The sequence below is a fragment of the Castor canadensis genome, chromosome X, assembly GCF_047511655.1.
Source record: "Castor canadensis chromosome X, mCasCan1.hap1v2, whole genome shotgun sequence".
Taxonomy (NCBI): Eukaryota; Metazoa; Chordata; class Mammalia; order Rodentia; family Castoridae; genus Castor; species Castor canadensis.
This window is the reverse complement of record NC_133405.1, coordinates 46,960,867-46,974,314: the sequence shown is the minus strand read 5'-3', so window position 1 is coordinate 46,974,314 and position 13,448 is coordinate 46,960,867. Positions and strand designations below refer to the sequence as shown.

The following is a 13,448-nucleotide window of genomic DNA, read 5'->3' as shown; positions in this document are numbered from 1 at the left end:
ATAGGATCTCATGAACTCTTTGACCAGGCTGACTTTGAACTGTGATCCTCCTGATCTCTGCCTCCTGAGTAGCTAGGATTGCAGGCATGAGCCACTAGCAACCAGCTTAAGAGGGTTTTTTATGTTAAGTCCTTCATGGAGTCTTCTATCTTCTGAGATATTAATGTGCACCATTTGACATAATCTGTCCCTTCTCCTATTCCTCCTTTGAAGCCACTTTAGCATACAATTTTTAACTTCCTTAAGAGGAAAAATTAATGAGTTTTTTCCCTGAATAGCCTTTCACTAGAACCACAAATTATTTTAATAACCACATTGAAGATCTACCTAAAAATTTTATCTAAATTTCACATCAGTTATCCTTCTTTTCCTTCCTTGATAGGCATTTCAATACTGGGGAAATAATATTTTACCTTGAAAAATCTAAACTTTTCAGAGCAAAGAAACAAATATTTATATCCCTTGATCCAGGTGACATGAGTCAACATGTGATATTAAAGACCATCTCAGTTTAACTATCCATTCTCAGTGTTATTACAGTTAAAGTGGGAGTTTTTGTCGAATAAAATGCTTATTTCAGTAAGAACACCTATAGCTGCCTTTTTTTTTTTTTTTGCGATATTGGGGTTTGAACTCAGGGCTTCACACTTGTTAGGCTCTACCACTTAAGTCACTTCTCCAGCCTTTTTTTTTTTGTGTTGGGTATTTTCATGATAGTATCTCATAAACTATTTGCCCAGACTGGCTTCAAACCTCAATCCTCCTGCTTTCTGCCTCATGAGTAGCTAGGATTACAGGAGTGAGCCACCACACCATGGCATATAGCTGCCTTTTTGAGAAATGTGTTTCTTTCACTTAAAGCATCTTCAATTATGAAGATCTGAATTTTTGAAATATAAGTTAGAAGGTGTTTAATGAAAATACTAACTATAGAAAGCATTTTCATAGTAGCACTTCTACAATTCTATTTATGAATAGTTTAAATATAGATTTAACAAGGTAAAATAACTCACAAGCATATATTGTATAAGGTATATTTGCTTACCTTATTTTGCAAAAACACTACTGCCTACTTTGAACTTTTTATGAGGAATTCCAATTTGTCCTATTAATTATTTGATACGTGTTTCACTCATAACTTGCTTTCATCCTGGCTATTCCAGCCATGAAATCTCCAAATATCCAATATTTTAAGACTTCTAGTTCATTTTAGGGAAGGCTTCAAAATTTACCTGACCCTTAAGTTGCATTTTCTTTGTCTCTTTTTTAATAAAAATCATATGCCATATCATTTCATATATATGTATGTATATCATATATTTCAACTTTCATAAAAAGAGAATGAATATAAATTAGATGAAATTTTGTTGTGATTAAATACACATTAAGCATTTATGCATTTAGTATACTCACAGTATTGTCCAACCATCACCAATACCTAATTCTAGAACATTTTCATCAACCTGAAGGGAAACCCCATAACCACTGAATAAGTCATTCCCACTTTCATCATCCTTCCAGTTCCCGACAACCTCCAATTTATTTTCTGTCTTTGTGGATTTGTCTATTGTGGACATTTCATATAAATGGAATCCTATAAAATTCACTTTCTATGCATGGTTTCTTTTACTTAGCATAATGTTTTCAGGGTTCATCAACAAACAGTACTTTGTTCTTTTTATGGCTGAATAACATTCCTTAGTATTGGTGTACTACCTTGTGTTTATCCATTCATCAGTTGATGCATATTTGGGTTGTTTACATCCTTTGGCTGTTGTGAATAGTGCTGCTTTGAACAGAAAAACATTTATGAACATGCTCTATTTTGAGCACATATTTTCAGTGCTCTCGGGTATCAGTAACTTGTCCTTTTGGAGAGGTGTAGATAACATTATTACTTCTCTTTTGTTTTGCTCACAAATTTTCTGCATTTCTACACCTCCTTCAGAAATGTGGTATGGGAGTTTTTACCAGGAGACTACAAGATGGCACCACCAGCCCACATTTAACATGATAAAACATTTTTTGATAAAAACTGCCCACTGATATAAAGGTGATCAAAGGTCTCCACCAGCTCTAGCAGTGCATCTCAGACAATGAAGGTCACAATTCAAGTAACCCCAGTGTTTCTATGTAGCTCTGGAGTGATAAACCTTAGTCAAGTTACAGGCAGTTGCCCTTGAACCACTCACTAAACTCTATTTCTCCATCTGTAAAATAGGGCTAATAATCCCTGCTTCTCAAGATTGAAAAAAGGAAAGGGCTCAGACCTGGTACATAGTTGGCACTTAAATATTACTTCTCTCTTCCTTATATGTTCTTACACTTTCATATTAACTGTTCTCTAAGGTAATAATACTTTTATTCTCATTTTATCTCAGGTAAAAATTAAACTGCCTGATACAAACCCTTCTGAAATTCAAATTGATATCCAAGAAATGTTCCTTGATCTTCGTACTCCTAATAAGTGAGTAAAACATAGAATCAGAATAATGTAATGAGTCTTTAGTCAATATTCTTTTTTAAAATGTACACAGCTATTTTGCATCAATCCTAAAGTCCTAAGAAAAGTGAAATTTCAGTTAATCACTCAAATATCTGGTCTACATAATATAAAAAGTAAGTATGTTTCAGAATAGCTAGATTTTTTCTATTTTGCACCTATACATTTAAAGTGTGATTACACCTATAAAACATAATCCTTGGTGTTCAGCTACAATTTATGTGTCAGGAAAAAGTAGCTAGAAGCAAAAAACCCTTAAGTTGTAAGTCTTGCATTGAATTTTTATACAATGATGGCATAAAAACAAACAATATCTGTGAACTTTTTGGATGTTAGGGGGCTCTAAGATAAAATTTAAGTTTTCATCTAAAAAAATAAACAAAAAAATCTTGTCATCAATTGCTTAAAACAAAAATTCAAACAGCTAATTTATTACTAGATTCTCAGGTTGTATGGATACAAAAATAATACAGATGATGAGATAATTCCATTAAATATTTTTATATTCTCAAGACCTGTGTCTTCCTATCACACAGGTTCAAACCATGTTCCTTATATAACACAGGAACATTCTGATTACAAAATGATTCTCTTGACACATGAATAAACCAGTCCTATCTCTTAAAAGTAACTCTTTATAAGGGAATTGATGGAACCTGGTATGTGTTAGAGAAAATATCTAAATATCTCACTGCTTTGTTTATTTTTCATATGGATGGATAGCAGTGAGCATGCATCATTTGATTGCAGTGGCCCTTTCTCAGGATATGAACATTTCAAACTGGGTTTGGGAATCAGAAGTTGCTGGCACATTTTCTTCCTTCTATTGTCAGTACCCACAATCCCTTTTGTTGAACTTAGGGCTTCAAGAAGATAAAAAGTAGATCCCTCTTACCAAAGACTACTATGTACGTAAACAACTTATTCATTATGTCTGTAGTAGATGAATTTAACCCAAATAACTTGTAAATGAATATACACCAAATATTTTCTTCAAATATTTGATCATCTCAAAAATATCTTCTTGCCATAAAAAAATTCTCATGTTACAAAAATTATACTCACTTGTCTTACCATTCACTTCAAGGAGTTTTGTACCCATTTCATTGTATTTTATACCTGCATTTACTCTTCCCTATAACCTTTGCAAGGAAAGTTGGTTAAATGAACAGTCAGTCTTTCATGGTATTTGTCTGCTTGCTAAAAGCACACACATATCTACACACCATGGAGTTAATTTCCGTTTCCCTGGCAGTTCTCACTGTCTCCATCAATCTTTAGGCAGCTGCTGTAGCTATGCTGTCATTCCAGATATCTATCAGAACTCACTAAATGAAAGGCTTAACAGAGATACTTTTCCACATACAGCGTGGGCTAGACTAGATCATTTGAATACTGTACTTATATATTAAATTATATAAATGATATGCACAAATGAAGAGCATTACACATACAGGATCTGCATATTAAATACTCAATGCAGAGAGGTACTATCTATTAAAAAAACTTAAGATAGAAGACAGAAGATAGAATTAAGGACTTTTATCACTTTTCCTAAATATTTGAACATGCTACTTAAAGCATGTTCAAAGCAATGTTGTTTTCTGTAATTGTGTTATCAGAAATATGTTCTGATTTCGAGTTTACTGATAGTCACACCTATTTTCTTTAGTTTCTAACTTTGACATTCTATAACACTATCTTTATCCACAAAGATTTCAGAGGACACTCTGTTCTTGTATTTAAAGGCAGAACATGTTGATTTATTTTAGCTGAATTAACTAGTGGTTTCAAACAATAGTCAGTTGCATTAGAATTACCGTTAAAACCCCAATATTTAGCATTACTTAATTAAAATAAATGAAAGATTTATTAATTTTTTTATTTTTTCAGTTGTTTGTTTTGACATGAAGATTCCCAACATGAAGTAGATAGAAAGGAGAAAATATGGGGCAAATGGGATAATTTTCTAGAATCTCCTGACTTTTTTCTTTACATGAGATTTCATTACTTTTCTAGGTGAATTTTTGGAATATCATAAATGAATACATTAAGGTGTTAATAAAACCCCCAAATAGAGACAAGTAAAAGCTAATTTTGGTTGAGTGTCACTTTAGATTATTCACGCCTTTGCTATGTTCCTTTAATTCAGATTAATTGAGAAATCACTGATGTTCAAAGACCCCAATACCTAAAAAAGTTTTCTAAATAGAATAGCTGAATTGCAGATAGTAGCTATTTCTGCAATCTCTTTGAGAATAGTTATGTCTCCTGCAGGAAACCTTAAAAAGGCCATGTCTGTTTTTAATCCAGATATGTAAACCAAATAATTTTGCTAACTACATAAAATTAAAACTGCATTATGTGCCTATAAACAGAACAAGGTTGTCCTTTATTCAAGTATTTTGTAAGAAACATTAAATTAAACTCTTTAATATAAACATGTAACTCTCTAAATTTGAGCCAAGCATATTGATAATTTTTGTTTTTACTTTCATATTTTGGGTTTTTTTTCTCTTTAGTCATATATTCATATGTACATACATTGTTTGGGTCATTTCTCCCCGCCCTGCCCCCTACTTCCTCCCTCTCCCCCCACCCCCCTTGCTTCCAGGCAGAACCTGTTCTGCCCTTTTCTCCAGTTCTGTTGAAGAAACGACATAAGCAATAATAAGAAAGACAAAGCGTTTTTGCTAGTTGTGATAAGGTTAGCTATACAAGGAGATTCCTAGCATTGCTTCCATGCACAAGTGTATTACAACTGGAACTGATTCATCTCTACCTGACCTCTTCACTACTTCCCAGTCACCTTCCGGTATTGACCTCTGTCACTTTAAGGTTACTGTATTAGTTCCTCTGCAGTGAGGACATCAAACACTTTCAAGCTTTGCGTTTCCTACCTATCTCCATTCCTCCCGTATGGCATGTGCTCTCCCCTTAGCGTGTGACCCAAGTCCAACAACATTACTGCCTTTGCCCTAGATCTAAAGTCCACATCCAATTTTTGGTCTTCTGAGCCTGGCAACCTTGCTTAGGATGATGTTCTCCAGTTCTATCCATTTACTTACGAATGATAAGATTTCATTCTTCTTCATGGCTGAGTAAAATTCCATTGTGTATAAATACCACATTTTCTTAATCCATTCATCAGTAGTGGGGCATCTTGGCTGTTTCCATGACTTGGTTATCGTGAATAGCGCTGCAATAAACATGGGTGTGCAGGTGTCTCTGGAGTATCCTGAGTCACAATCCTTTGGGTATATCCCTAGGAGTGGGATTGCTAGGTCATATGGCAGATCTATGTTTAGTTTTTAAAGAAGCCTCCATATTGTTTTCCAGAGTAGTTGCACTACCTTGAATTCCCACCAGCAGTGTACAAGGTTTCCTTTTTCCCCACATCCTCACCAACACCTGTTGTTGGTGGTGATTTGAAGATAGCTATTCTAACGGGTGAGGTGGAATCTTAGTGTGGTTTTGATTTGTATTTCCTTTATGGCCAGAGATGGTGAGCATTTTTTCATGTGTTTTTTGGCCATTTGAATTTCTTCTTTAGAGAAAGTTCTGTTTAGTTCACTTGCCCATTTCTTTATTGGTTCATTGGTTTTGGGAGAGTTTAATTTTTTGAGCTCCCTGTATATTCTGGTTATCAGTCCTTTGTCTGATGTATAGCTGGCAAATGTTTTCTCCCAATCTGTGGGTGGTCTGTTCTGTTTAGAGACCATTTCTTTTGTTGTGCAGAAGCTTTTTAATTTTATGTAGTCCCATTTGTCCATCCTTTCTCTTAGTTGCTGAGCTGCTTGGGTTCTATTGAGGAAGTCCTTGCCTATACCTATTACTTCTAGAGTATTCCCTGCTCTTTCCTATACTAACTTCAGAGTTTCGGGTCTGATATTAAGGTCCTTGATCCATTTTGAGTTGATACTAGTACAGGTTGATAAACATGGATCTAGTTTCAGTTTTTTGCAGTCAGATAATCACTTTCCCCAGCAACGTTTGTTGAAGAGGCTGTCTTTTCTCCATCATATGTCTTTGGCACCTTTGTCAAAAATAAGGTGGGTATAACTGTGTGGATTCATATCCGGGTCCTCTATTCTGTTCCACTGGTCTTCATGTCTGTTTTTGTGCCAGTACCATGCTGTTTTTATTGCTATTGCTTTGTAATATAGTTTGAAGTCGGGTATTGTGTTACCTCCAGCATTGCTCTTTTTGCTGAGTATTGCCTTGGCTATTCACGGTCTCTTGTATTTCCAAATGAACTTTAAGGTAGATTTTTCATTCTCTGTGATGAATGTCATTGGGATTTTGATGGGAATTGCATTAAACATGTAGATTGCTTTTGGTAGTATAGCCATTTTTACTATGTTGATTCTACCAATCCATGAGCACGGGAGATCTTTCCACTTTCTGTAGTCTTTCTCGTTCTTTTTCTTCAGGGGTTTGTAGTTCTCCTTGTAGAGATCATTCACATCCTTTGTTAAGTTTACTCCTAGGTATTTGATTTTTTGAGGCTATTGTAAATGGAATTGTTTCCATATGTTCTTTCTCAATTTGTTCATTGTTGGTATATAGAAAATCTAATGATTTTTGTAAGTTGATTTTTTTATTATTTTATTATTCATATGTGCATACAAGGCTTGGGTCATTTCTCCCCCCTGCCCCCACCCCCTCCCTTACCACCCACTCTGCCCCCTCCCTCTCCCCACTACCCCCTCAATACCCAGCAGAAACTATTTTGCCCTTATCTCTAATTTTGTTGTAGAGAGAGTATAAGCCATAATAGGAAGGAACAAGGGTTTTTGCTGGTTGAGATAAGGATAGCTATACAGGGAATTGACACATTAATTTCCTGTGCGTGTGTGTTAACTTCTAGGTTAATTCTTTTTGATCTAACCTTTTCTCTAGTTCCTGCTCCCCTTTTCCTATTGGCCTCAGTTGCTTTTAAGGTATCTGCTTTAATTTCTCTGCGTTAAGGGCAACAAATGCTAGCTAATTTTTTAGGTGTCCTGCCACCTTCATATAGCCATTTATGGTGTCTAGGAGTTTTTGGGTAGAGTTTTTTTGGGTCTTTAAGATATAGGATCCTGTCATCTGCAAATAGGGATATTTTGACAGTTTCTTTACCTATTTGTATTCCTTTTATTTCTTCTTCTTGCCTAATTGCTCTGGCTAGAAATTCCAGTACTATGTTGAATAGGAGTGGGAATAGTGGGTACCCTTGTCTCATTCCTGATTTTAGGGGAAATGGTTTCAGTTTTTCTCCATTAAGTATGATGTTGGCTATAGGTTTGTCATATGTTGCCTTTACAATGTTGAGGTACATTCCTTCTATTCCTAGTTTTCTTAGAGCTTTTATCATGAAGTGGTGTTGGACCTTACCAAAGGCTTTTTCTGCATCTATTGAGATGATTAAAGTGGTTTTTGTCTTTGTTTCTATTAATGTGCTGTATTACATTTTTAAATTTGTGTATGTTGAACCATACCTGCATCCCTGAGATGAAGCCAACTCGATCGTGGTGAATGATCTTTCTGATATGTTGTTGGATTTGGTTTGCCATTATTTTGTTGAGGATTTTTGCATCGATGTTCATTAAGGAGATTGGCCTATAGTTCTCCTTTTTAGAGGTGTCTTTTTCTGGTTTTGGGATGAGTGTAATGCTGGCTTCATAAAATGAGTTAGGCAGTGTTCCTTCCCTTTATATTTTGTGGAAGAGTTTAAGGAGAGTTGGTATTAGCTCTCCTTTAAAGGTCTGATAGAATTCAGCTGAGAATCCATCAGGTCCTGGACTTTCCTTTTTTGGGAGAGTCTTTATTGCTGCTTCAGTTTCATTTTGTGTTGTAGATCTATTCAGGTGATTAATATCCTCTTGATTCAATTTTGAGTGGTCATAAGTATCTAGAAATTTGTTCATTTCTTCAAGATTTTCAAATTTATTGGAATATAGTTTCTCAAAGTAGTCTCTGATGATTCCCTGGCTTTCCGTGGTGTTAGTTGTTTAACTAACACCTTTTTTTTTTTTTGCATTTTGCATTTCTGATTTTACTGATTTGGGTTTTTTCTCTCCTCATTTTAGTCAGGTTTGCCAGGGGTCTATCAGTCTTGTTTATTTTTTCAAAGCACCACTTTTTGTTTCATTGATTCTTTGTATGTTTTTGTTGTTGTTGTTTCTATTTCATTCATTTCAGCCCTTATTTTTATTATTTCTCTCCTTCTGTTTGTTTTGAGTTTTGCTTGTTCTTGTTTTTCTAGGAGTTTGAGATGTAGCGTTAGGTCGCTGATTTGAGATCTTTCTGTCCTTTTTAATATATGCACTCATGGCTATAAACTTTCCTCTTAGGACTGCCTTTGCTGTGTCCCATAGGTTCCGGTAGGTCATGTTTTCATTCTCATTTACTTCCAGGAACCTTTTAATTTCCTCTTTTATTTCATCAATGACCCATTGATCATTGAGCAGTGTGTTGTTCAGCTTCCAACTGTTTGCATGTTTTTTACTGTTGTTTTTGTTGTTGAGTTCTAGTTTTAAGGCGTTGTGGTCAGATAGAATGCATTGGATTATTTCTATTTTCTTATATTTGCTGAGGCTTGCTTTGTGCCCTAAGATATGATCAATTTTGGAGAAGGTTCCACGAGCTGCTGAGAAGAATGTATATTGTGCAGAAGTTGGATGAAATATTCTGTAGACATCAGCTAGGTCCATTTGATGTATGGTGTGATTTAGTTCTAGAATTTCTTTATTGATTTTTTTGTTTGGATGACCTATCTATTGGTGATAGGGGCGTATTAAAGTCTCCCACTACCACTGTGTTAGAGTCTATATATGCTTTTAGGTCCTTCAGAGTATGTTTGATGAAATTGGGTACATTGATGTTGGTTGCATATAGGGTGATAATTGTTATTTCCTTTTGGTGTATTTTCCCTTTTATTAGTTTGGAGTGTTCTTTTTTATCTTGTTTGACCAATGTAAGTTTGAAGTCTACTTTGTCCAAAATATGTATTGCTACTCCTGCCTGTTTTGGGGGACCATTGGCTTGGTAAATCTTCTTCTAGCCTTTCACCCTAAGCCAGTGCTTGTTTCTGTCAATGAGGTGGGTCTCCTGTAAACAACAGATTGTTGGATCTTCCTTTTTAATACAGTTTGCCAGAGGGTGTGTTTTGATGGGGGAGTTAAGTTTGTTAACATTCAGTGTTAATATTGATAAGTATGTGGTGATTCCTGTAATTTAGTTGTTTTTGTTGTTTGAAGGTTTGATTGTGTACAGCTGAATTAATGTTACTGTCTGATTCCTTGTCTTTTCTTCTCCTGTGGTTTGGTGTTGCCTGTCCTCTCATGGTTTTGTTTGCTTTCATTTTCTGTGTACAGAATTCCTTGAAGAATCTTTTGTAGTGGTGGCTTGGTGGTCATATATTGTTTCAGTTTCTGTTTATAGTGGAAGACTTTTATTACTCTATCTATTTTGAATGATAGTTTTGTTGGGTAGAGTATCCTAGGGTTGAAGTTGACTTTCATATATTGTTGTTTGCATGTAAATAATTTATAATGAAAATTAACACTGAGTGAGCATTTGATTACTGCCTAAACTGTAACTTCTTTAAAAAAAAAAGTATATTACTAATGTAAAGGCAGAGGAATTGGTTTTAAATGTTTGTTTTTATTTTATAGAACTAAACTATGGTAGTTATTCAAATGCCGTTTTTGTGGTGACCCAAATATTTGCTTTTCTTTCATTTTTTTATTCATTCAACAAACATTTGTAGCCTGCTAGACAGTAGGGAAAGACCAAGATAAGATATAGTCCTATCCTTCAATGAATTTTTCATGGATAAGTATTTGCCGAATTTCCATTTTATTTAAATATAAATCTCTGTACAGATATCATGCAGTACAACAGACTAGATAAAAATACATCCCTTCTCATAAGAGCCTAATTAAGTTACACAACTATTGTTCAAAATTTTACTATGCAAAGCCATACTACTCAGGCCTAGACAGAAATGTGAAGAGAGATGGATCATTCCAGTGGCCACTGTCTCTTGAATTTATTTCTTTCTGGACAGAGAAGTGCACATTATCATTGGAACTCCTTCAGCTGATTTATAGTTGTCTTTTAGTGCAATGAAGCTACTGCACTAAACTTTGCTTTCTTTTTAAAGTGAATATATTATCATTTATAGAAGAAGGGATGGAGCAAATCTAACTCTTGTACAACCTATAGTGGAAACAGCTTTAAATTGATTTTGTACTTACTTTTTTTGAGAGGCTAAACATTATAAGCTGAATTAAAATACTTTGCCTTAAAATGGAGAAAACTGTCTCTCATACCCCATCTGAAATGAAACTAGAGTCATGCAAAAATTCTCCTTTGGGTTTTAGAAAAGGGTAATAAATACTTTTTTATTTTTGCAATATGGGGTTTGAACTCAGGGCCTTCTTCTTGTCAGGCAGGCACTCTACCACTTGAGCCACATCTCCATCCCCGGAACTTAGATCTTGGCAAATGAATAAAGAGGGAAATGATTTTCAAGGGTTTTGTTTTCAAATACTAGTTCTCTATTCAAGTACCCAAGAAGGACCCCTAAAAAATATCAGATTCCTTTATTGATTTGGATCTAAAAGAGTTTTCCTGTCCACCTTTTGTAGAGACACTCAGGCCTTCTCTACTGAAAAGAGGAGGTAACAGGTGTTTCATGCATTGAATTTTCTTTAGATACCAGCATGTGCTGACCCTATGCATAATTCAGATCCATGCCTCTGTGACAGAGTTATGGATTTCTCATAGCAGCAATGCATCTAACACATACAACTATCCAGCAATGGACCCATAAACCGCAAAATAAACCCAGCAATCTATCTCAGGGAATTTTTGTCAATGTGTGGTACAAAGAATCAAAAGCAAGCAGTGAGAAACACTTTCATTGATCGGGTATTGAAATCATTCCAGGCCTGATTTTCCAAAACTACACCTATAGTAGAGACTCAGCCTAAAGCTGGGTTAGTAAAAGTGTTATAGAACCATTCCAATTTTCAAATTTGTTCCAGTCAGCCACATGCCAGCTACACACAAATATGATTGGCAACAGATCTGTCCAACAAACTTAAAGTCTCATGAATCTGTTTCTATGCATATAAGCATAGACTGCAACTATGTTTATACAATGCAAATGAGGTCAATTTTTTTTAAAAAGTGAGTGAGTCGAAACAACTGTTTGGATATTTAAGGCCCCAAACTTTTATAAGATCTGCATTATATAGGCACATTTTTGATCGAGTATTTATATTGCCTAAATTTTGGGAGAGGGTTGAAGGGTCCAGACATTCTGGTGGTATATGTGACTTTCTATTGCCTTATTGAAAGTGATACATTACTTTTAGGAAGCTAATTATAGGTTTTAATTTAATTTAGTTTTGCTTTATTTTCTTTTATTTAGAAAGCTTTTGGTAAACTTTCCCCAGCCTGTAGAATGCAGCAGCGCAAAAGCATCCTATATGCTAGAGACGAAGACACTTGAAGTCACTGCACCTATGCAGAGAGAGTTTGATTTTCTTAATTTCTTCTGAAACTGAATGAGTAAGGAGAAAATGTGTTACAATTGCACTGATAACAATTATTTTAAAAATTGAAAAGTTGGTTAATATTTTCTATATACTCTTTTTCTTACATATTTTAGAAAGGGCCCAAATTCAATTTTTGTGATATTCTGATCATTTACAGTCATTTATATTACTCTATTAGGAAATATTGCTGTCTCATAGTAATGAGCTATCTTATTTGTACAGTGATAGCTGAACAGAATATTTACTGGGTGACAAATTAGATTACTATATGATCAATTACATAACTGAAATATGACCATGAAATAGATGGTCCACTTAAATCAGTCTGAAGAACGTAAGCCAATTAATTATACTACGATACAATCGGTTGCATAGAAATTGGTCATTATAATCAGCAGAAAAATGTATTTGGTTGCCTTTTCATTGATTTGATCAGAACTGAATTTTCTCTGTCTAGGTTTTCAATATTGTTCTAGAACATACAAATAACAAAGGATTTAAAATAATTTGACACATCATACCAGCCACATGTTTACTTGATATAAGTGATACTCTTGAGCACACAGTATTATTTGACTTCCTCAGTCAGACTTTCAATGCTTCGATTTAGTTAGGTGTAAAAGTACTTTTCTTGGAGGATTATAGATGGGGTGAATTTCAAAGCATAAGATATGTATGTATGTGTATATCACAATGAAACTCCTTTGTACACTTAATTTATGCTAATAAAAATTTTAAATACATAAATTGAATTCAATTTTTTTTCTTGGGCTGGGGAGTATAGCTCAGTGGTCAAGCATGGCCTTAGCATGTGTTAAGTCCTGGGTTCAATCCCCAGCACCAAAAAATTCTTTATCTGTACTAATAATCATTAGCAATGCCTTTGGGATACTATAAATGTTTATATTCAATCAATTGAAATCCTTGACATTTAAAGAAAATATATTTTTTTTAATTTTTATTGTTTTATTATTCATATGTGCATACAATGCTTGGGTCATTTCTCCCCCCGCCCCCACCCCCTCCCTTACCACCCACACCGCCCCCTCCCTCTCCCCCCACCCCCTTGATACCCAGCAGAAACTATTTTGCCCTTATCTCTAATTTTGTTGAAGAGAGAGTATAAGCAATAATAGGAACGAACAAGGGTTTTTGCTGGTTGAGATAAGGATAGCTATACAGGGAGTTGACTCACATTAATTTCCTGTGCGTTTGTGTTACCTTCTAGGTTAATTCTTTTTGATCTAACATTTTCTCTAGTTCCTGGTCCCCTTCTCCTATTGGCCTCAGTTGCTTTTAAGGTATCTGCTTTAGTTTCTCTGTGTTGAGGGCAACAAATGCTAGCTAATTTTTTTTACCTATCCTCACATCTCCCTTGTGTGCACTCGCTTTCA

General features: G+C 34.9%; 1 protein-coding gene across 1 annotated transcript in view; it reads left to right on the top strand.

Moving 5' to 3' along the window:
* The window catches only part of Dnaaf6 (dynein axonemal assembly factor 6), a 48,164-nt gene extending 35,416 nt beyond the window's left edge, over positions 1–12,748 (top strand). The window contains exons 6-7 of the mRNA XM_074062536.1: positions 2,382–2,467; positions 11,928–12,748. Of these exons, the coding sequence (XP_073918637.1) occupies positions 2,382–2,467; positions 11,928–12,057 (216 nt within the window). The 3' untranslated portion in view covers positions 12,058–12,748. The remainder of the gene's footprint in view (positions 1–2,381; positions 2,468–11,927) is intronic.
* The last annotated feature ends 700 nt before the right edge of the window (positions 12,749–13,448 follow it).